At 47.9% G+C, this 24,682-nt stretch overlaps 1 protein-coding gene across 2 annotated transcripts in view; it reads left to right on the plus strand.

Annotated features, from left to right (window-relative positions):
* The window catches only part of SOX13 (SRY-box transcription factor 13), a 60,074-nt gene that overhangs the window by 16,724 nt on the left and 18,668 nt on the right, over nt 1–24,682 (plus strand). For both annotated transcript variants that reach the window (XM_045016443.1, XM_045016444.1), the window contains exons 5-9: nt 2,521–2,609; nt 19,246–19,453; nt 21,028–21,133; nt 21,924–22,010; nt 23,008–23,180. In XM_045016443.1, the coding sequence (XP_044872378.1) occupies nt 2,608–2,609; nt 19,246–19,453; nt 21,028–21,133; nt 21,924–22,010; nt 23,008–23,180 (576 nt within the window). In that variant the 5' untranslated portion in view covers nt 2,521–2,607. The remainder of the gene's footprint in view (nt 1–2,520; nt 2,610–19,245; nt 19,454–21,027; nt 21,134–21,923; nt 22,011–23,007; nt 23,181–24,682) is intronic.

A 24,682-nucleotide genomic window follows, 5' to 3' on the forward strand; every position in this document is an offset into this window, starting at 1 on the left:
CCCAGCTGGCGTAAGCTGCAGTCTTTAAGGCAGGGAATGTCATTTCCTGTGTGTATGTACAGTGCCTAGCACAATGGCTCTGCCTTGGCTGAGATTCCAAGTGCTACTGCAATATAAATATTCAGCAATAATTAGAGCTAGGGAATTTTTTTTTTTTTTTTCAATCTAACCATTTTTTGACCAAAAAAAAGGATTTTTTTTTTCAAAACCCCCAAAATTGTGTGGATTTTTTTAAACAAAAACATTGCCAGAGAAAAAAGAAAGCTGTGTCGCTGGCTATGTATTTTCAGTTTTCCCCTCTCCTCTTCATTTTCCTTGTAACTCCCCCGCGCGCACACATTTTCCTGTTTTGCACTGAGGCTGGGAATGGGGCCAGGAGGAGGACGGACATAGTGACGTGGGTTTTGAAAATTTAAAAATGCGTTTATTTTTTTTTCATGAAAATGTCAAATTTTTTCACACAAACTTTCAAGAACACTAACTCCCTCCCCACAAAAAACCAAACCATTTCTGAACAGGTCTAGTTATAATCATTGACGGGAAGGGAGCTATGCCAGTTTACACAAGCTGAGCATCTGTCCCAAGGCTTTGAAAAGAATGAGGGGTTGGGAGAGAGAATTTTACAATTACACAGGTAGAATAGATTATTCATCTATCCGTTCACATTGTAGATTGTATTATTTACTTCAATTTTTAAATATCTTCTCATTTAATAATTTCTCCTTCCTCTCAATTTTCCCCTCTCCACTTCCCAAGATTTTTCAGCTATGTTTGATCATGACCCTCTTTCCTTTCTGTAATTTTTCCATCATGGGGTGGGGAGAAAAAGACAGACTCTAGAGTTACATTCCCCGATTAGCTCTCTAGCATAGGGCTTGGCAATCCCTCTAGAATTCATCCATAGCATTTTGGGGTTTTCAATTGACAATTCTTTTTGGAAGAGCATACCTAGATTTGGTGCATTCTTCCCCTTCCCCCTCAAAGATTTATGGTGTTTCCACTAAATACAGCTAACACCGTGTCCCTAAAAACTAATGCAATCTGCGCTAATGAAAGGTTAGCTTTACTATATGGCAAGGTCACTCTTATAATATAAAGGGTTACTAAACAATTAATAGGTGTTATAAACATGTTACAGACATGGGTAGTAAGTGTTACAGCTGGTTATATCAGTTGCGGGTATTACAGGTAGTTATCCATAGCTATAAGCAAACCATTGATCTGTTGGACGCTAGTAACTGAATAACCATATATTACAACATCCTTATTCATGAACTAACTCTGCATAGATATACCCTTAATATAAAGAGTTATCTCTTGCCACTGTGTAAAAAAAAAAGTTGTACGTTTTTTTACATAGCCTTCTCTTGGTAAAACATCGCTGGACATTTACTAAATCCAAAGTTGTCACTTGACCAATATGAGTGACGTCTTAAGTTCTTGTCGTTACGAAGGCATCTTCATGGCCAAAAGAAACAAGCTGATTGTTTAATCATAAAGCTAGGAGTTGGAAAAGACCAATTAGTTCACCTCACTATATGTAGAGTCAGCACAGGGCTGTTCCTTGTGGTGTATTCCTCAGGGCATTGTCCAGTTTTCAATGACTCCAGTGGTGGAGCGTCATCACTTTCCTTATGAGATCATTCCACAGTTGAATGTATCTTAGTGTCAGGGAGCTTTGCCTAATGTTAAGCCTAAATTTTCTCTTCTTAAAACCGGTCCATCACTCAGTCCCAGTAAAGGAAAGTCTGGGTCCCATCCCTTAAGTCAGTGGAGCTGCGCCAGTTTACACCAGTTGAGGGATCTGTGTGTGGATTTGCTTGAATTCTTCAGACAAATTTTATAAAAACATTGCCCAAGTGGGACACCAAAAATAGCTTGCATTGTGTTTGTTGTCTTACGGCTCTTTTGTACAGGGAAACCTCTTGCAGCGAAGTCATTTTTGGCTACCCGGGGAAGTTAGTGCGCAGTAGCTAGAGTGTGAATTTAAAGCACAATAGATATTCCTCACCACCCTCCATGTGGATGATTTTATTCTGTGCTGAGGGCTTGATTACACAGGTCACTCAGGAAAATTAATCCGAATTAAATAGAGATGTGAATTTAAAGTGGATTCATTAAACTGCATTTAAACCCCTGTGTCGGTGCTCTTATTCAGCATTGAAGTGACCTTAATCCATTTAGCTTAATTCATTTTTAAATGAATTAAACATTCCTGAGGTTCCCTGTGTAGAAAAGCCCTTATTCTAAGCAGGGGCTTCCATCTTTAAATAGCATCGCAGTTTCTGTATTGCCAACCCCGAACATTCAAAAATCATGAGATTGGCTTAAACATTGTGAGATTTTTAAAAATAATAAATAATGGGCTCTTCTTATTTGCCTTCTGTTTTTTTCAGCCTTTAGGTCACACTTGCTTCATGTTTTCTAGCTTTTCTTTGCAACTGCAAGGGCTAGAAACTTATTTAAAAAAAAAAAAAGAAAGAAAGATGAGATTCTTATGCAATGCCTTGATTCCAGCAGCTGGGGCTTTGAGGAAAAACATTGAAAATTGCAAAGAGTTGCCGACACCGCAGTCACTAGATCTGAGTTCTGTGTAACTGGATCCCAATGTAAGTGAAATTCACATGCTTTACAGTCGAAGATACCTTGGCAGTACACAGATTGTAAAACAGTCACATGTGCTGGGTCAAGGTCTGTTTTTACTGCAATGAAAATCTGCGTGGAGATGTTGGCTTTGGAAAGAATCTTGATTGTTACCACCACCTAGGTCCCCAATACATCATCCTGCTGAATGCTGGTAAAGAGCACGTGGAGTGTAAAATGGATTCTGGTTTGCATAGGCCAGCAATCTCCACATTTAGGGTCCAATCTGTAACATGCTGAGAGTGAAATCCCAGCCCCATTGAAATCAGTGACAAAACTCCCATTGACTTAAATGGGGCCAGGAGTCACCCTATACATGCTGGGTATCCTCCATTGCCACTGGAAGTAGTTTCACTCTGCAGAAGGCACTCAGCACTGGGGATGCTTGAAAATGGCAGATATTTTCCTGGTTCATTCAAAAATTTTTCGAGGATTTTTTTTGAGAAATGACACTTTTTGCTTTGTTGTAACTTTCAATTTTGGGGGTTTTTCTCGCCTTCTCTGTGAGGGAAAAAGGGAGAGGGGGAAAGTTGCAAAGAATGAAATGCAACACCACTTTTTCAAGTCGAAACAGAATAAAAATGTTCAAATTGAATCATTTGTTGAAAATTGGGAGGAAAAATATGTTCATGAAAATGTTAATTTCCTTCAAAGTTTTACAACAAAAGAATGCATTTCGCCAAAAAAATAATTTCCTTTTCACTGAAAAATTTTTGTCAATTTTTTTTTCAATCCGATCTTAGCACCTTCCTGGAACCAGGCTTCTAAATTAGTAAATGGTGGCTTTCCAGAGGTGAAAGCAGGTACAGAGCATATGAAGGAAAAATGCCATTTATTCTAATTTTTCTTTGTTTAAACCCTAGTTTGTAGAATTTGTGTCCTGAAAAAGAACGTTAAATGAGCTTGAAATGGATTGGGCGTGTCCACAGGTTACTGTCATTAGAAGTTTTTAAGAATAGGTTAGACAAATATCAGTCATGGATGGTCTAGGGTGTACTTAATCCTGTCTCAATGTAGGCGGATGGAGCAGATGACCTCTTGAGGTCCCTTCCAACTCTGGATTTCTGTGTTTCCCACCCTTCTCTTTATTTACTATTTTCTTTGTTTAAAAAAAAATAGGACTCGTCGTTTTACTGAAGAAGGAATAGATTCAGTGTCCCATAGACAGGTGCGCGGCAGGTTGAAAAATGGTATTTCCCACAAACCAAAAAAAAAAAAAGCAGAATTTTTCAATGAAATGAGTGAAAGTGAAAATTTTGTTTCAAACTGAAAATTTTCCTATCGACTCAAATTGGAAGTGTGAGGGTTGCCTCATCTGTTCTTTCCCTTTTCTCCTTCTCCCTCCGCCCCCGGCTCAGTGTAGGAAATGGAAAGGAAATTAAATAGACAAGGTGGGTTAGATAATAACTTGTATTGGACCAACTTCTGTTGGCGAGAGAGACAAGTTTATTCCACATTGCACCACAGAGTGGGGGAGGAAAGGTGGGCGCAAACGCTATTTTATGTTTGAATTTGAGTAGGTAAGAGTGAGATAAAATATTCCGCACACCTGTTAGAAAAATAGGGCTTGCATATTCTAAGACATTAATTCTTCTCTTTAAGGGCCAGATTCTGCAGTATCAGAATGGTGCAAATCCAAGGGAAAAATTCTGAGCTGGTGTAAGCGATCTTAGCTCCGTGCACCTATGACAATTTATACCATGGAACTGGGTGAATTTACAGCAGCTGAGGATCTGCCCAGGAGATTTCAGCGGAGTTAGTCTGGATTTACACTGGCGTAAGCGAGAGCAGTATTTGGCGCTAAATACGTAGTGATGCTGATGATGGTACAGAAACTGCCACTGAGGGTATGTCTGCCCTGCAATACAAAATTGGTGTGTAGACGTTGGGGAACGGGCTGGATCCTGGGCTCCGAGACCCAGCCCCATTGTGGGGTTTTAGAATCCAAACTCCAGCCCAAGTCCAAACATTGATGCTGCAATTTTTAGCCCCGCAAGCCCTAGTCAGCTGACCGGGTCAGCCGGGGCGATGCCAAGCGGATCTTTTATTGCAGTGCAGACATATGCTAAAGCTTATTGGTCAGCCTTCCCCCAGCTTCTCCCAGCTCCTTTACCTCACATCTGTAGAAACCCCATAATTAATTTTTCTTCCTATCCTGCAAACGCTTAATTTAACTTAGTGACTGACCTGGTTTTTTCCCCTCCCCAGGTCTGCGGCATTGATTAGGTCCCACCTCTGAATTATTTAATTGTTTCGATGTTGGCGTTGGCCAAGAAGGCGTGTGTTGTCTTAGAAATACTAGATAGATCTGAGGGGAATATTTTATACATCAAATGTGAAAGTCGCTGCTTTAGCTTACCCGGAGTGCTGACCAATCTCCCGATGCTGTCTCGTGACAGAAACCCTTTGTTTCTATTTTCCAGTGTTTCAGCCTTGGCCTCTGAATGAATGGGTGGGGGAAACCGTGCTCTTTTCCAAAGTGCATTCAAACATGCCACTGACTAAGTGATGGAAACAACACCTCCTCCCCCCTTGAGAAGAGGCCAAGAGACTATTCCTTCCCATCAACGTTTGTGACCCATTTCCTCCTCATTGGGAGGAAGTACGTGGGCAAATGGGGGAAAGAGATCGACGCTGGGTGAATAAAGGGGTCCACGGCAATGGATGAGAAATGCAGATTCCTCCCCAAGTGATTCTTAGAAAAGTTCATTAGAGAGGGGGTAGGTGCTCACGGAAGACTTGAGAGACCGGGGTAGAGTTCTCTGCTCTACCACAGATTTCCTGTGTGACTGTGAGGATGTCACTTAGTCTAGCTGTGCCTTGGTTCCCCATCTGTGAAAGGGGGATACTGGTAGTGCCTTTCCTTACAGCTGTGTCATGAGGCCCAATACACTGAAGGCTGTGAGCCAGTCAGATACTGCAGTAATAGGGGCCATGCAAGTACCTAGGACAGATAGGCTATTCTGTAGTATGGCCACTTCTCAGGAGAGGGCAGGAATGGCATGGATCTGTTGGAGGGAAGGTCCCTGAATACAGTCAGTGCATCTTACTTAGTCCGTTTTCCCTTGAGTCTCGGTGGCATTTGCACTGAAGCAAAGCATGGCTGTTTCCATCTGACCCTGTCGGAAAGTTTTAGCAGGTGCATGGGGGTGGTTGAAAGGGGACTCGTTGCTAACACGTTTTTGGTATGATTCTGTTTCACCGGACTGGAGAAGGGAGCCTGTTGCATTCAGGGAGTGAGGCCAGGGGGATGGCTCAGGCTGGAAATATGCAGGCCCGCTGGAACCACGGGTTCGGATTCTGGCAGAGTTTCCCCTTCTTGGGGAGATAACTGGCGCTCCGTGGAGTTGGTGAAGGTTTGGGAAGAGACCTGTCTGTTCTGTGTGGTCCTTCCCAAGAGTCAGGTCCCAGCCAAAACTGCTCTTCCTTCCCCTGCACGGGCTGCTGCACACAATCCCATTCACACCGTTGTAGGGTACACTTCCCACCCCCCCCGCCACAGGCTGCTGCCTGTCATTGCTGCTGTATCCACTGGAGCTGGGCTGCTGAAGTCCTCAGGATACTCACGTGCTTGAAGCCAAGCATGCTGGATCGGGGCCCGAGTGCTCAGCCCCTGGCAGGATCAGGCCTATATCTGTAAAGTAGTGTGGGATTTTTCAGGGTGGGAGGTTTTATGCAAAGAACAGCAGGTTTCCTAAAAGGGCTTTGGAGCTGTGCTCCGGCTCTGCTCCAGCTCCAGGTAAAAACCTGCTGCTCCGGGCTCCGCTCCAAAGCCCTGTTTCCTAAGGCAAGTGCAGGCAGAGAGCTCCCTAAAGTGCCAGCTGAGAAGAGACATGGATGCAGATCCCGAGCTGCAGGACAGTCCTGGGGGGGTCTTTTGAGCTAGGCAGCAGAATAACAAGTGGCTAATGTTGGAGCTGGCAGTGAATATTTGCTCACTTGCCATTTTGGGGAGGGGCCTGCCAAATTCTGATTTGCCCTGGGCACCATCTTGCCAAAGGAGGGCCTAGCTGACTGCGAAGACACAGTTGTTGCCATACGTGCTGGAATGCTACCATCGCTTCCCTACCTTCCTTCTTCACGGTGCTGAATTTGCAACATCTCCAGCAACCTCTTTACCTGGTGGCTTTTCATGAAAGCAAATGGGGTGGTTTTCCCTTCTGGATCACGGGTGCCCGTGTAAGGTTTTAAATGCAAGGCGTCTGTGTGTGTTTTAAGGCTGACTGGTTCACTGCAGTGAAGAGTCTAGTCCCAGGTAAATAAATGCAATAGCTTCTATTGCTCTAATACCCAGGGTTATGAAGATGATACGTGAGCATATGAGAGATTGCATTCGGCACAGAGAATAAAAGCCCTATCGACAGCAGGTAGAGCTTTTCCCTTCCAGTGGTGGAGGCCTGTGCTCTTGGAGTTGTAGGTTGGTTCTGTTCATGATGTGTGTGGATTAGCTGGCACGTGTGACCTATGTGTCTACTGTTTTGTTACAGAATCGGTTTAGCATCTTTTTGAAGGTGGATGGGGGACTTCCATCCTGGGCGTGCAGGAAGAATGGGGCTGTATGCTTTAATAGACTGTCTCCTGCTGCTTTAATCAAATGTACACATCTTACAATATGGGAGTCCTCCAATAGCCAAAGCCGTGTTTGTAAATTGCCATGGATGCAAACCAAAGGCTGTGGCCAGTTGCCTGAAGTCCTTGTGTCTCATTGTCGGCGCTGTGAACTGGAGTGGGTCCAAAAAAAAAAAAATCTTTTGTGGATTTTTTTTGGTGAAATGTGTCCCCTTTTTTCCATTTCAAATTTCACATTTCATTGACTGGCCCTACTGGAAATGCAACCCTGCTTCAGCAACCAATTCAGACTGTGTTACGACTCCGGGGGTAGCCTTGCACCACGACCTGGCTAAGGAATTGTGCTCAGCTTTGCTGAGGTTTGGCTTGTGGGAGAGGGGAAATGATTCCATGAGGTTGTTGCTACTTTGGGCCAAAATTTTGCAAAGCCAGCTGATGAGATTGCCTAAAGCTATTTTGGATGGGTTAGCCCCACATCATCTTCTCAGCCGTCTCTGGTTACAGTTCCCCATCTATGCAGTGTTCCTGTTCTCTCCCCATCCAACTCCCGCCTTCCATCTTTGGATCACTGCAGTGACCCATGGAATGTGCTCTCCATTGTTTGGAGCTAACCTGCTTCCCTAGATTCCAGGGGCTGGCTGCAGACCAATTCTGGAGGCAGCTAGCTCTGTCTGCGCTCTGTGTGTGTGTGTTGTGAGAGACAGCAGCCTCTGCTCAGTCACAGGTGGATGGCCACAACCTGCTCTCTACAGAACACAGATTTGTCCAGTCTGCCACCTACGACTTTTCTCAGAGTCTCCTGTTGATTGAAAATTAACCCCTGAGCATGCTTAGGAGTGGTTGATGTATATTTCTGAATGGGCCTATCTATGTAATGTCCTACCAGGGTCCATAATTCAGTCTTACAAGATCTCAGGTCTATAAAAAACAGAAGCCTGCTTACTAAGTCTTTGAGGTCTCTGCTGTTTTCACCAAAGATTATAATTTACTCTAACCTTGCTAGAGATAGAAGTACCATACAGATAGATGAGCCTGTTCCAGGGAGTCTAAAATCAGAACTCAGAATTGCCAATCCCAAGTGTTCAAATATCAGGAGGTCACGCTCCCTGAAATCACGAGATTTTTGTAAACATCATGAGATTTAATATGTATATAAACTTTGGGTTATTTTTATTTGCCTTCTGCTGTTGGAGCATGTCTCTGCAACCATGTGGGCTAGAAACTTCCTTTTCCTTTAAATGAATGTAATCACATGACTCCGGCAGCTGGGGATTGAAGCAAAACATTGCAAGACTTGAAATAAAATGATGGGTACTTTTCCAGAGTCCAGGGATGTTATATCCCCTCTGTGGGTGTGAGGGATGGGTGTCAGAGGGAAGCCGTCTATTCTTTTGCTTATTAAGCTACGCTGGGTGGAAATGGTTGGAAAATGCCCTGAAAGGACATTCCAAGTCTAGCAGGAAAGCAATATGTTTGCCTGGCAGGATATGTGCTATTGTCTCCCCTTGTGGCCAGCAGGGATTCCTCGAGTTGTGTTTGGAAGAAGAAATGTATGTGTTCTTATTTTTTCCTCTCTCTCCCCCGTCTCAAGGGTGCATGCAGGCTGCCGCTTTTGCAGCCTGGAATGTGCAAAGACCGCTGGTATTTTATAGCCACCCCGTGGCGCTTAGTGTTAACTGTGCAGTGTGCCGATGGGGAGATGGGTGTTATGCAACATGGGAGGGTGAGGGAGACTGACACTTAGGTTTTTACTGCCTGTGGCGACTGCAATCCTGGTTTTCCATGGTAGGAGTTGCTGCTGGAGGGAGGATCCTGCAGCTACTGTGTTTATAACCTGGTTGTCAGGATTGGGGGTGGGCTCATGTGGGGAGCTCACCAGGTACCCTGCTCAAATGCAGGAATATATTTGTATTTCTCTCTGCCTTGACATGTGGTAGCAAAAGCACCTTGCAAAAAAGTTCCTCCTACAGGAGAGCCAAGGTGCTTTTGCTGGGCTATAGCAGGGACTGCAGGCAGGATGTCCATGGTAGCAGTTCCCCAGCTGTAGAGTTTGCTCCTGGGGCTTTTTGATTTCCAAGGGCTCATCCTTGTGCCTGAGGGTTTCCCCAGCGGGTCCCTCTCTAGAGCTGTGTGTGCAGGAGGTCAGACTAGATGATCATAGTGGTCCCTTCTGACCTTAAAGTCTATGATTCTATGATTTTCCCCAGTGCTCTGCTACACCAAACCGGGATTTCAGTTCTGGCCTGTCTCCAAGTGGAGGAGACTCTAGCTCTCCCAGGATGAACGCTGCAGCTCTGGGAAGGATCTGATAGATGTATTTTCCATCAGGAACTGGCACTTCCAAGCTGAGTAGTTTCAGGAATCAGAGGTCATAGGGGTATCTAATCATTCATCATTTTCAATGCAAACCTGGGCTGGATTTGACCCGGTGTCCGGAGGTAAGAAGTGCCTTTTCCCTATGCCAATGCCAATCCCCAGAGCCATCTGATTCCCTGCCTGCTGGCGGTGGTTATGTATGGGGAACAATTGCTATCACCTGGAAAGGGCTTGGTGCTGTGCTTTATCTAGGAATGACTGACTGCCCTTCTCCTGGAAGTGTTGCTGCATGGAGGAGCAACGGGCAAGACTAGGTAACTCTTCTGGTCCACTGGTTCTGGCGACTGCGGCCTTTCAGAGGAGAGTAAATAGAGAACAGAGCAGAGTGAACGCATCCAAGGCCTGATGCATGAGTCTGTTGGATTCTCAAGGGCTGGTCTAAAACCCAGTGGAGTCAAAGGCTGTGTCTACATGGCCTCTCAGTTTGGACTACAGGGGTTGAAACAGGACTACGTTAATGTGAACTAGGTACCTTTTAGGTCACCCCAGCAGCATCCACACGGGGCAATTAAAACACAGCACATCAACTCACACTGTGGTTCACACCCCGTAGGCCGTGCAATGTCTACATGGCCCTGTCAGCCATATGGTGGGGCCATGTAGGTGTAGCTTTTGACTCCATTGGGTTTTGGAGCAGGCTCTTAGACCTTTTTAATAAATAACGTGCTCTAAAGAGGATTCTCCCACACAGCTCCGCGCCCCTTCCCAGCTCTTGCTTTGAACTTTTTTTTGCCTTTTTTTTTTTTGGTATAATATTTTGCATGGTTAACCCCTTCCATCCCAGTCTCTTGAAGCATGAATGACCAGCTTCTTTGCAGCGGTAGGTAAGTAGTATCCCTTTCATTTGACATCAGAAGAACGTGGCTCCCTTTTGGGCACCCGAATAAGAAGACCGGTGTACACTTGATGCTGAACTCTTCTGAAAATCTGGCCCCAGTTGCGGGTGCTGAATTGGCAAATTAGGCCCTGAGCTCTTTTAAAAACCAGGCTTCACATGATTTACCGAGGGGAGCTAGCATCACATGCTGACTCCCGCGGTGCCTTCACTGTTCAGATGCTCTCCCCATCTTCGGCTGTTGCAAGAGCCCTTTCAAATCAAGTCCCCTTGGTGTAGGTTTAGCACCTAGTTGAGAGCATTACAGTTGCCAGAGAAGGGATTTATTTTTAACCTCAAACAATACTGGAACCAGTTGGCATAGGAGAGTACTTACTTGTCCTCTCTTTCTGAGACAAGGAGGGCTGGAATTGCCAGGGTAACAAATAGCTGTGATTGCCTCTAATTGGACCCTTTTTATTGCTCATCCTGTGCTTTGGCTGTTTGAGAGGGTTTGCTTGGATGTGGCTTTCTTCCCGCTCCTGACTCCCCCCATTTTTTTTTTTTTTTTTTTTTTAAAAGCTGGCTTTCAAAAGGCCCAATTAGGCTCAGGGAGCGTGATGCATTCCCTTCTGAGTTAGCTGCAGGAACTCCTTTGCATGGTTGGGGAAGCTGGACATTGCTGGAATGTATTGTCCTGTCTCGGAGATTGCGTGTGTGGGTGTGCATGCGCCATTCTCTCTATGCACGCTGCAGCCAGAACCATGTTCGCTGCAGTAGGAATCAAACAAGTGCTTTGGAGCATATCCTCTCTGCTGCAGGGAGTGGAAGAGCCCAACTGCTCTGAGATGCCTTGCTAGACTATGTCCTTCATTCCGTCCCACCCCATAGCACTTGATGCAGGTGCGTAGTTGCCTCGTCTGACCTCTCCTCAAACACATTTGGTTTGGAAGCTCCTCAGATGTTTCTGCGTGTGCTGCCAAAGCACACAGCTTCTCCACGGAACATCCTCTTGGCAAGACCACGTCGGACCTACCAGGGCTGGATGCTCAAAGGCCCGTTTCTTTCATTGCCAGTTGTTTTTCCTGTGGGATAAATAATGGGGAACATTTGACCCATTTTACGAGTTAAGAGCAGCATTTGTCCCCGTGGTTCGATGCAGTTGTATTGCCACTGTAAGGCTCCCCTTGGCCAGCACACGGGATCTGTTGCACTGAAGTTCTGTTATTACATTGTCCCACCCAACCCTGCTTCTCCTCCTCCTCAATGGGTTTTATTTTATGTCACTTCGGGAGGACACAGCTTAACTCCCTGCAATCACAGGAAACTGATGATGCGTGGGACACAGTCTCCCTGGTCTTATCACATGGTTCAGTGCCTCAGCTGGAGTGAGGCTGGAACTCACCCTCCCGCTCTGCCTAGGTGTCTGGGACAGAAATCTGGAGATTTCTATTCACCACGCTGGTTTCATCATGTGCCTGTGAACAGGAATAAGAGAGTCTTGTAGCCAGCACTCGTGTCAGCAGCGCATGTCACAGCAGGCAATCAGCAAGAGTGTGTTTTACCCAGGGGATGAAGAAGAAGGGCAGCAATCATGCAGCACCCTCGTTTCCCTGCTAGAACAAGAACATCCTGGGCCTACTTCTAACCAGGTCTGTCCGAGGCCCTGTCCTGTGTAGCTGAGCCAAGCCAGTCTTAATTCAAGCAAGTTAACATTTGCTGACCAGTAACTACAGAGAGAAACTCCATATATGGCCACAGAGTAGCTTTGGTGAAGGCCCTGGCCCCAGTGATTGCTACTCCCTGAATACAAGGCCTCCAAAAGTTCATGTGGTGCTAGTCCAGGGGTGGATATTGTTAAAGAGTCTGCCCTGGCATTTTGAGCCATCCTGTTACAGAATAAACAGGAGAGATAGGATCAAGTTTTAGCCAGGAAGGGTGGCACAACCCAGGGGGAGAATTGCAGGATGTGCCATATAGAAATAATAATTCAGAAAGAAAAGCCGCACAGCTACTGTTGGGAAATGTTGTCACCATCCCAAGATCTCTCAGTCCTTGGTCGTATGGAGCCAGCTCCTCAGCCTACTCCACTGACGTCAACAAGCATACAGCCTGAAGGGGAGAAATTCCCTAGGGAGTCGACGCTGCAGAGCGATTGGCAGTCATTGGGGGTCTCCCAAAGCTCTCCCATCACGGGGTTGCTCAGATTGTCCCTAGGAGGGTGTGGTGCTGTCATTGCAAGCGAGGGCTGCATGAGCTGATGTGAAGCACCCGCTCTAGCCCTCTGCACAGAGCAGGAGTGAGTCACAAGGCCCAGCCACGTGTCTGAGCTGACATGGGATTAAGCGTGATCCTCACCATGCTAAGGAGGGGTTTAGCTGCACACTCCCCGCCTAGGCCTCCTCCCTGCAATGAGGCAGCGTGGTTATACCAGTGGAGGATCTGGCCCCATACATTGCTAGTGGACAAGGGAGGGATAGCTCAGTGGTTTGAGCATTGGCCTGCTAAACCCAGGGTTGTGAGTTCAATCCTTGAGAGGGCCATTTAGGGAACTGGGGTAAAAATCTGTCTGGGGATTGGTCCTGTTTTGAGCAGGGGGTTGGACTAGATGACCTCCTGAGGTCCCTTCCAATTCTGTGATTCTATGATTAAGTGTCCACATCACCCAAACAAACTCAGCCTTGGGACAGCTCTTGTTAGGATTCTCAGCAGGGTATCCAAGAACTACAGGCCCTGTAGACCAAACTCTCCTCTACCCATCAGAGGTCATTCCTCCTAGGCCAAGCACCAAGAAAGCCATGGTTCTGGACCTGCCGTTGGGAGTGGAAGACTTCAGTCTTTCAGACTGGCATCTTTCCCTGATACTAAGTTCACTCCCCTCCCCACCACAAAAGAGGAATCATTAAAGGAGAAGATCTGTTACATGAAGACATTTTCCATGTGCCAAGCCAATTGTTCCTGTTCCCATTGTCTGCTGAACAGAAGAGCCTCTTGAGCAGAGTAGCTGAGACTGTTAGAAGAGGCCTGTTAGTGGAACAAGCCCTGTAACAAGATAACTGGGTTTCTTTTCTTTTTTTTTCCCCCCTGTTCGGCAAACTGTATAATAAAAATACAATGAGGCCCTTTTCAAACAGACACTTATCAAAGTAACAAGCCCATTTTAAGAGTAAACTTCCAGTGGCTCCGAAAGGTTAAGTACAATGGAAATCTGACCTGCTGGCGGAATGGAACTTTCCTTTTGTGTGCTCTTTAAAAATGAATACATTTTCACTGCGCCACAAACCGATTGTTCCTGGTTCCTCCATTGTCCAGGCGACAAGGCAGCCCTCTTACAGGGCTACATACCAGGGAGAAGGAGAGAGACCTGTGACAAGAACAGGCTAGTCTTTATCTCCCCTCTCCCCTGCACAATGGGGTTGTGCATGGAGCAGGGTTGGGGTTTTTTTTTGCTGTTGTTTTTTTTTTTGCAGTAATAAGAGCTAGAATGTATCAGAGGGGTAGCCGTGTTAGTCTGGATCTGTAAAAGCAGCAAAGAGTCCTGTGGCACCTTAGAGACTGACAGACGTATTGGAGCATGAGCTTTCGTGGGTGAATACCCACTTCGTCGGATATTCACCCACAAAAGCTCATGCTCCAATATGTCTGTGACTCTTTGCTGCTTTTAAAGAGCTAGAATGAGACCCTGAATATTTTTTTTCCCCCTTGCTCAGTTAATTTCCATTCCTGATCTCTTGTGAATCCGCAGGGCAGGTTGCCTAGATGGTCCCATCCCAGTTCTCTCAGGCCGATCTTTGTAGGTTAGTTAAGGGCTTCTGAAAATGAATTATAGTCTGTGTGTGTGCGCGCACAGGAGAATGTCATGGGGGTGAGGGGATCGATGCTGGATTGACAGCCCTGGGGGTGGAATCTCTTTCTCAGCTGGACTGCGGCATCATGGGCCCTGGCAAAGCAAGGATCCATTGCAAGTGCAGCTCCTGCTTGAGCATAGGGGGCCCCCTCAGGAACTTCTCCAAGCTTGAGAAAGTTTCCACTTCTATCAGTCTAAGGTGCAAATGGCCTCCATTATCCAGGCATCTCAGAGTGTGTGTGTTTGGTGTGTTTATCCTCAGCCCCCTGCCATCCATGCTACTGCTGGGGAACTGAGGCACAAGGAGACTACGTTACTTGCCCAAGGGCACACAGGAAGTCCGTTGCAGCACAGGGCATTGAACCCAGCTCTCTCGAGTCCCAGCTTAGCCCCCTAACCAAAGACCCGTCCATCCTCCCATGCAAGAGATGGCTTGCAGTTTAGCTGCAAGTGAACCCAAGGAGCACTACAGGAAACGTGATTGAGTCGCAGGCTTCCATCAGGGTTGAGTGTGCCCGTGCGGTGTAGATCCGCCCGAGACTCAGTGGGGGTCATTAGTCTCAAAGTATATCGTTCTTTCCTGTGCGGCCTTCAGGATGTTGTAATCGGAGTTTCTTTCTCTAGCTAAAAGGCTAAAGAAGCAGGTCATGCACCGCACTAAATACCCTCTGACGGATGGACGGGGGCCTCAGGTTCTCACTGAAACACTCGCTTGCCCCGTGCTAGGAGATGCTGGCTTGGCACTTAGTGCCGATGTAAGGTAACCTGACTGGACCAGTGCATTGACCATGCATGAGCAGAAAGCAAGGAAACTCCAGAGTTTGGGTTCCTTTACCCATCCCTGGAATGCTCTCAGAGGCAGGGAGCAGTTAGGGTGGCTAGTGGTTAGAGTAGGGATGGCGAGTTGGACTCCTGGCTTTTATTCCCTCCATCCTTGCTGTGTGAACTTGGGCAAGTTGCTTAAATGCCCACACTCCTCTGCCTTTGTTTTCCTATCTGTAAAACAGGACTAATAATAACCACAGCATGGGAGGTAGACAGAGGATTTGAGACTTAATTGACCTGCTCTGAGAGCTGAAGAAGAAAGGAGCTAACTAATAATGTGCATTTAAATTGTACCTTTCTCCTCAAGGACTCCAGATTGTCACAGAGTGACAGCTCAGTTGGAATGAAGCCCCCTCTGGGGTAGAAACCAACAGATGCCCATTGTGCTGCACCACTGGGAGATGGGGAGAATTTTCACCTGGAACACTGGGGCCGATCCCTACTCTCAGAAAATGCCATGGGATCGTTAATGGCCACCGATGAGCAAGTCTAACCTGAAAGACCCCAATCCTAGTCAGTTGCAGGGAAGTCAACGTAGCTAACTTGTGGAAGGCTAAGAGCAAAGAGATGGTGTGGTCATGAGGAGTCTAGAGATTACCCAACCTATGTAAGCCAACACCTGTGAACGTGATCCCAAGTGGCTCAGACAGGTAGAGACCCTCTCTCATCAAGAATGGTCTAGATGGGGCTTACCAAAGGCTAAAATCCTCCTCCGTTGAGCTGTCCTCAGACACATTCAGTTTTGCCATGGGTGAAGTCTAGCGAATGCAATTGATGTATTTTATCAGGGGTCCCTGTGTGGGGGCACTTGATCAGTCTTTCAGGACCTTCCTCTCCAACATCCGGGGGATGAGTCTGTTCAGCCTCTGGGGATGGGATGGGGTAGGAGAGCTGTGGGGCCAGAGAGAAGCAGGACTGTGCTACGGATAAGAATTAAAAGACGTAGGTCTCCGACTGGAGTTACTGTACAAGCCAAAAGGAAACCCAATAGCCTGGAAAGTGCAATGATTTGTTCAGAGAAGGGCAGGGAACTGAGATAAAAAAGCCCTGCTAAGATCAGAAACTCTGGCGCGCACAGTGCCCCATTGTTGAGCTGTCACACTTCCCTTTACTTTATTGCTTTTGTCCAACACCCTATTGTTCCACTTCCTTTTGTCCCCTATTCAGAGCACTGGCTTTTCATTACCCAGCCGGCCTTGTTGTTTTCGTTTCTTTTGTTTGAAGTTCCTGAGAGGAAGGTTTTATTTTCAGCGGTTTGATTAATTCACAGCTTGAGCTGGGCTTTGTTTGTTATGTAATTGCTGCCCTGCGCGTTTCCAGAGCTCCCAGAGCCTCGGCGCAGCCGCTGCTCTGGCCCCACTCCCCTCCTCCTTTGGCTTGAAATGGCCTGGAGCGTGCAGCATCGTTCCAGGTGCGTGTTCTTTCTATGGGGTCTTTGGGGGTCTCCATCAAGTCACATTTTAGAACGTAAGAATTGCCACTTCAGAGCATAACTAGCCGTTTGTCCAGCCCAGTGTCCTGCTGCCTGCTGCGCCACAACAGACCCAACGGTCCGTCTAGTCTGGTATCCTTCCGCCTGCCACACCACAACAGACCCAACGGTCTGTCTGGTCTGGTATCTCTCCGCCTGCTGCACCACAACAGACCCAACGGTCCGTCTAGTCTGGTATCCTTCCGCCTGCCGCACCCCAACAGACCCAACGGCCGGTCTAGTCTGGTATCCTTCCGCCTGCTGCACCCCAACAGACCCAACGGTCCATCTGGTCTGGTATCCCTGCACCCGCCGCACCACAACTGACCCAACGGTCTGTCTGGTCTGGTATTCCTTCGCCTGCTGTGGCACAACAGACCCAATGGTCTGTCTACTCTGGTATCCCACCGCCTGCCGCACCACAACAGACTCAACTGTCTGTCTGGTCTGGTATCCCTCCGCCTGCCGTGGCACAACAGACCCATGGGTCCGTCTACTCTGGTATCTCTCTACCTGCCGCTCCACAACAGACCTTAATGGTCCATTTAGTCCATCATTCCTCCTCCTGTGGCACAAGACCCAGTGATCTGTCTAGCCTGGGATCCTGTCTCCAACAGTGGCTAATGTCAGATATTTCAGGGAGAGTGTAAATCCCCTCCTTAATGCCCCTATATTTTCATTATTTCCCTCTGGAAGGAGGAGTGAGGGAAGGGGTAATATTTTTGCTGGTCCCCTGCTGCTGACGAATTCATGCTCTGGGGCATCAGGGCTGGTGGCCCTTATAAGACAAATCCCTGCTAGAGCAGTTGTAGATTATTTCTTTCCCCATAGACATGTCTAATCCTTTTTGGGACTCTGCCTCAGTAGAACAAGTGAGCACTGGGTTCATACCTGGCTTGTGAGACCAGCAGTGGTGATATCCTGGATTGTCATATATTCACGTGGAAGTATTGACTCTGTGGCCTGTGGCACCACAAGCAAGTGTTGCAGTGCAAATGGGATTCTTTTTTAAAATCCCATATAATATTTTGTCGTTATTTCTGCTTCCTGACCCCCTAAGCAGAGCACCTGCAGAGAGTTCTCCTGGCGTTCTGCTTGCCAAGTGTTCCTCTGGAGAATCTGACCTTTTATAGTAAACTTGGATGAAGGGTGGGGGTTAGCCTGGCTCCAGCTAAAGTTCAGCTGATGGAAGTTAGGAAAAAACTTCCTTATTGGGCGGGCTGCTCTTAAACCTTACTCTGAAGCAGCTGGCACTGGCTGGTGGCAAAGACAGGAGACTGGGTTCGAGGGACCCTGGTCTGGGGACTCCTGAGAGAGAGGGAGAGAGAGACTTGTGGTAAAAGAAGCTTCTTCTAATTAATCTGGTTGAAATCCTGGCCTTGTTGATGTCAACAGGAAACATGTCTGACTTTGGTGTGTTGGGGACTTTTCTTGGTGCTGCCGTCTGGTAGGTGGGAGCTCCTTCTGTAGATGTACAGGTTGGTCTGGCCACAAGACCAGGAGCCAGGAGTTCCTCAGGTGTCCTGCAGGTTCAACATATCCTTAGGCATGTCACCTTGGGCCCAGTTCTTCAAAGGAGCTGAGTCCCTGCAGCTCCCGTTCACTTCCGCTGGGCACCCAGCACCTTTTGAAAAGTCAGGGCAATGACCTGTCCAAGCCTCATCTGGAACGTGGGGATAGGAACACTTGCCTACTTCCTGGGGGTGTACATGTGGAAGGTAATGAGTGAATCTTCGTAGAGCATGTTGAAGCATTCTCATGTAAAGCTGTGGGGAAAGCGACTCTCTATATAACTGCGGGCAGCTCAGTGGTAGAGCTTGGGTGCAGAGCCGGGTCTCCTGACTCCTTGTATCCTGTCTTCTGACCCATACTGAATAGAAGCCAGAGCTCCCGGGCTCTGTTTTCAGCTTTGTCAATGACTTGTTGCACCTCAGATTGCTCATCTATGCAGTGGGTACCGCTATTCTTCTCACCCATGCTCTGGCGGGTTGTGAGACTTCATAAAGTGGTGCTGGATCCTTTCCAGAAAGTGGCTAGGTAAATGCAAAGTACAGTTGTTTCTTCAGGAGTTCACAGGCTTGTTTTGGCCCCAAATCCCATGACTTTGTGTGTTTTGTTTTTTACTAGACCAACATCACCGCATGGCATCACACTCAGGACGGGGGTTGGGTTTGTTGGGAGCTTCTGGTCTCTGGAGCCAGTACCCGCAGCAGGGAACATTGAGGAAACTACAAACAATAGGGTCTGCAAACGGCAGCAAAACTCAAGACCATTGTCCCACTCCTGGTGGCACAGCAAACCAGCCAGACAGAGTGAAACCAGTGGGTTCCCGTGCTTGCTCCAGGCGGATGACTATGCTGCAGGGCTGTTGGAGGAATTGGGAGCAAAAGGCTGCTGCAGTGCAGTCTGTTAGGAGCCAGAGGGAAGGAGTAATAGCTGTTACACAGTTACATAGATGTCCCTCTGTGGGGACAAGCTTCCTGCCAACAGTGCTGAACGTGCATTTAAACTGTGTAGAGACCCAAGCTCTTGGAATGTACAGGCTGGGAGGATGGGGGCACTGATTGATTTATTCCTGGGCGGTTCCCTCTTGAAACATGGTCCTGGCAGTTCTGCGTCCAGAACTTGGGTACCGTTGCTGTATGGCCAGCGCAACCACTCTGGCCCTGTCACCATGTTGACCTCTCTCTCCTCCCCTAGGATGTCCATGAGGAACCCTGTTTCTCCCCACCTGGAACTCGATGGAGCCGGGAACATGGTGAACTGCACCATCAAGACAGAAGAGAAGACAGATAGCTGCCATGAGTCCCCCCAGGGAGCACCCACTGGCTCCGATCCCCACTCCAGCGATTTGCATGGAGTGCCACTGTCTCTGAGAGAGAGTGCTGACCCCCGGACTCTTCCACAGGTGGGGCTAAGTCTCCTGGGTCCCTTCTCTCCTCATTGCCTACAGGCTTGGGCTCTCCCACTTCCCACCCAACTCACAGGGCCCAATCCCAGCCTGGTGTAAGCAGGTGCAGTTCCATAGAGCCAAATTTGGTGCTGATTTATGAAGTCAATGGGATTCCATGTGGTATAAGTCTGTGCCTTGAATGCAGTTGCACCTGCTGACCCCAGGTCTGGCTATTTAATTCTTCTGTCTAACCCAGGAATCTCTAATGCACTCATCACTCTGGTAACCAAGCTCCTTTGGCCTACCAAGTTTTCAAGCATACTAAGGGTATGTCAGAGGTGTGACTGCCTCCTGGGTTCCTGGCTAGCACCCTAACCACTAAACCATCTTTCTTCCCGCCTTTCTGCGCTGTCCGGCACTATGAGGTTTACCCTTTCCTGCCTGTCCTCCTAGACTTGAGAGGGTAATGCCACATTTCAACCTAGACTCCTGGGCCATGCAGCAGTGTAGTCAGTAGGCAAGAGAAAATGGTTGTTACCCTGTCCACTGCCTGCATTTACTCCTCATCCATAGGAAATAAAGCTGAAATTTGAGGCTCCCCCAGGCTTTCTGTCCATTGCTGATATTATCGAGTCAGTCTTGGGATTTGAACAGTGGCCTTCAGAACAGAGCCAGCAGCCCCACTGTAGCAGCACACAGATGTGCTGCCTTAGAAGCTGCTCCGGTTCCTCTGGGGAAACCTGTAGCTATGCTTTCATTTTCCCTTTTTAATTGCTCTTGGGTTTTCCCCCTGCTGAGCCACTCCCGCTTGCATAGCCTCAGACCCTGCTGCTTTCAATTCCTGCCTCCCCGGAGGTGGTCGCATTTGCAGAGAGGCATAGCAGCCTAAAGAAATAATTGAAAACTATTGCAAACAAGCGTTTGCAGCATGAAAAAAAAGAAGCCGCCTTCAGTGCATTAGAGGCTCAAGGGGCTGGGGTTGGTCAGGAGTAAGGAGTCTCCAGTTGAGAAGTGCTGTCTAGTGGTCAGAGCTCAGAGGCAGGCTGCGCTTTTCAAAGGAGCCCAGAGAAGTTAGGCACCCAATTCCCATTGACTTCTCCTTGGAAATGCCATCCAGCACTCCTAGGCTCTGTTCCTACCTCTCCTACTCTCCCAGGACCTGTTCAATAGCCCATTAAGGACAATGAGAGTCCTTATATTGTCTCAGGTTCTTGCCTAGAGACTGGATAAGTTACTCAACCTCTCCCATGGTTTCTCCATCTGTGAGTAGCCTGCCTTTTAGAAAGGTTGTGAAACTGCTTCTTTGTAAAGTGCTTTGAGATCCTCTGAGAGGGTCTATGTTAGGAGTGCGCAGGGATATTTCTTGGAGAGCAGAGCTCGGGGTAGTATTTTATACCCTTCCGTATATTTTCTCTCCTCCCTGCTTCACCCCATCACAGGAGCTACTGCATGTGGTTCTCTGGCCTGTATTACATAGGAGATTAGATGTTCGCGGTGGTCCAGTCTGTCCTTAGAGCCTGTGAATCTTCCCCCTTTGGAGGTTTGTGGTGATAGGTGGGAAACTGAGAGTCACTTTTTGTACACTGCAGGAATCCCGGTCTCCTGTGAGCAATGCGTTAGATTCCAGGAGGTCTGCGTTTGAGCCTGCTGTCAGCAGCCAGGAAAAGATAGATTTCAACAGAAACTTGAAAGAGGGTAAGAAGGGTTTCTGAACATCCATCTCCATTGAAATCCCCCTGATCTACGGACAACTTTATCCTGGTCCCATATTTTGAGGGTATCTTTTATTTTTCTAAAGTTTTGAAAGAGGCCGCCGGTATGCAAATAAACGTACTTTGAACAAGATCCTGAACTGGTGCTAAGCAATGTAGCCTCATAGATAGGGCCCTATCAAATGCACGGTCCATTTTGGTCAATGTTATGGTCATAGGATTTAAAAAATCGTAAATTTCATGATTTCAGCTATTTAAATCTGAAATGTCATGGTGTTGTAACTGTAGGGGTCCTGACACAAAAGGGGAGGGGGGGTCACAAGTTTATTGTAGGGGGGTTGTGGTATTGCCACCCTTACTTATGTGCTGATGCTGGCAGGGCTCTGCCTTTAGATCTGGCACCTGGCTGGTAGCCGCCACTTTCTGGCCACCCAGCTCTGAAGGCAGCACAGAAGTAAGGGTGGCAATACCGCAACCCCTCCCCCCTAAAATAACCTTGTGACACCCCCCTCCCGCAACCCCCTTTTGGGTTGTGACCCCATATTTGAGAAATGCTGGTCTCCCCTGTGAAATCTGTATTGTAGGATAAAAATAACATGAAAGATAAGATTTCATGGGAGACGCCAGATTTCACGGTCCGTGAATTTGGTAGGGCCGTACTCATAGACAGTGATGACAATCAGTGGCCTTGACTAAAATTGTTTCTCCTACTTCTCTCCTTCTGTCTCTCTCCAATCTCTCTGGCCTCACCTTGTACACTCCTGTGGTGACAGTTATGCCAACCATTGAGAAGTTACTCTCCAGTGACTGGAAAGAGAGGCTTCTGGGTAGAAACACCATGGAATCCAAAGAGGTGAAAGGTGAGCGGCAGAGTAACTACCATCCCCTCCTGTATCCTTACCTTCCCATCTGCCCCCTGCCCTTTTTCTCCTTTGTCTTGTGCGTTTGAAAAGGGGGTGTGAATGGGGAGTGAGCTGTGCATACATCCTCCCTCCCCTGTTTTTGGTTTTGCTCAAAATTGGAAATGCCAGTAGCAATTTTCATTGGAATTTGGGGGAAAAGATCTGACCAGTCCTGGTGACTATTCATCTGGTCAGAACTCGACTATGTGAGTCTCTGGAGCGTATGCTAAAGGGATGAAATACAAAGCAGCCCCGCCAATAAAGCATCTAGAGAATTTGTGTTCAAGGCCCAGCTAAGCTCTCTGCTGGCTCTAAGGCAGGGGTTCTCAAACGTCATGACGACAAAAACTACATGACCCCAGGAGAGGGGGGGCCAAAGCCCTGATGGGGGTGAGGGGGGGGCAAAGCCAAATAGTGAGGCTTCAGCCCCAGGCAGGAGGGCCTGTAACTTGAGCTCCACAACCCAGGGCTGAAGCACTCAAGTTTCGGCCCTGGGTGGCGGGGCTTGGGCTCTGGCTCCAGGCTTTAGCCCTGGCCCCAGCGAGTCTAACGCCAGCCCTGGCGACCCCATTAAAACAGGATCGCGACTCACTTTGGAGTCCCAACCCACAGTTTGAGAACCGCTGCTCTAAGGGTAGGTCTGTGCTGCAGTCAGAGGTGTGACTGCAGCATGTATTGACCCCAGCTAGCTGCGATTAACCATAGCAGTGAAGCCGTGACAGCATGGGCTAGCCACTGAAGTACATATCCAGGGTACTGGGTGGGACTGTACGTCTGGTGCTCCCCCAGGTAGCCAGCTCACAGCTACCTCAAGTATGTCTGCATGTGCTGATATCACACCTCTGACACCAGGGTAGAGGTACCCTAAGCCTTGTAGAATAATTGGGGTATCATCTATTAAGCCGCCAGCCCTTGTTTACCCACCCTCTGCTGTTTGGTTACTTGCTTGGCCCAGGAACCCAGGAGAGCTTAGCGGAGAAGGAGCTGCAGTTGCTTGTCATGATCAATCAGCTCTCCACCTTGCGGGACCAGCTTCTGACGGCCCATTCGGAGCAGAAGAACATGGCAGCCATGCTGTTTGAGAAGCAGCAGCAGCAGATGGAGCTGGCTCGGCAGCAGCAGGAGCAGGTATTCGGCCAGTGCTCCGGGGTATCTGCCCTGTCTCCCATTCCTAGGTGCGAGTTTCAGAACCAGGGAAGGTAGCCCAGCAGGCACACATTGGTCTGGCTGCCCACCATCTTGGCTCCACCTGAGCCGCACCTCAGAACCGGGTGGAGCACGAGGACCGAGCAAGGAATAAAATATAAAGCCGGGTGAATATCGGATTTTGGCAATTCCGAGGGGGATTGCGTTGGGACACGTAACATGTTTTGTTTCCATTGCGACCATTTTAAAGCTTTCAAAATGAAATTGGTTTTTTAATAAGCTTAAAAGAAATTTGGGAATGGAAAGTTGTTTCCAAACTGAAAATCGAAATGTTTACAAAACGAGGAAATGTTTTGACTTTTTCCGAGTTAAGGCTAAATGAAGCACCCAGGGGCCAGTGCAACAGTTAGTACCAGGTCTGCGGCGCTTGATCCGTTCCAGGGCATGAAGCTACAATGTTTCATGTTTTATGAAATTACATAAAAGCTAATTTCAGATGGAAACTTGGCACATGTGCCAGGAAGGACGGTTTTGTGGGTAAGTCCTGGCTCTGCCACAGACTCCCTGCCTAACCTTGCATGGGTCACTGCATCTCTCCGTGCCTCAGTTTCCCAATCTGTAAATGGGGTGACTAATCCTTCCTTTATCCCAGCTGTTGTCTCTCTTTTGATACTATTTCCTCCAGAGGGAAGTTCAAATGTAACTTTTAAATGGCTGAAGGTTCCTTTTTATGTTTTCGCATGATTTAAAAAAAAAAAACAACATATTGCCATAATTCTGTCCTTTCAAGCTGGGATCATCTTGGCCCAGGGAGTCTTCTCAGATGGAAGGTAGGGGACAATTTTTAGGCTACCCCTAGGTACCAAACAGCTTGCTCCTGGATTTGGCTGCTGGTTGCCTTGTTCAGGTGATACAGGGCTTCTGGGGTAGCGAGGCAGGCTACGTCTATCAGGCAGGACGGAGAGCTTGCTGGGGTGGCGGAGGGGATGTTTCTCTTCCACTGTGGAAGGATCCTGACCATCATCTTGGTCATCACTGGTTCCTTCAGCTCTAAACCTGAGGCGCTACAGCTTGAGCTAAAGGCCCAAGGCCTTGTCTCCACACTGACGTACCCCGATTGAGGTAAACTGGTTCGAATCCCTGTGTGGACCCTCGCAGTGCAGTTTAAGAGCAGTGCGTTTTAGCTTAGTTTAAACCTGCTCAACGTAAGCTACCCAACCTAGAGCATCCACGCAGCCGGTTACACTGGTACAGCACCGTTATGCCTTGTGTTAGATGGACGCAGCCCCCTGGGGCCCCTTGCCAGCAGCTGCAGCTTTACCCCACCTCTGTGGATCACACACCGAGGGGATGGGGGATACATTCTAACCGGTGGGATGCTGCCAGTCCTAGGTGTATCCTCTCGTGAACCCGCCCGTCAGAGACCCCGAGCCCTTCATTGCCCTTGTGTCTTTGGCGTCTCCGCAGACCAGTTGTGTTTGTGG

Source organism: Mauremys mutica, chromosome 4, assembly GCF_020497125.1.
Source record: "Mauremys mutica isolate MM-2020 ecotype Southern chromosome 4, ASM2049712v1, whole genome shotgun sequence".
Classification (NCBI taxonomy): domain Eukaryota; kingdom Metazoa; phylum Chordata; order Testudines; family Geoemydidae; genus Mauremys; species Mauremys mutica.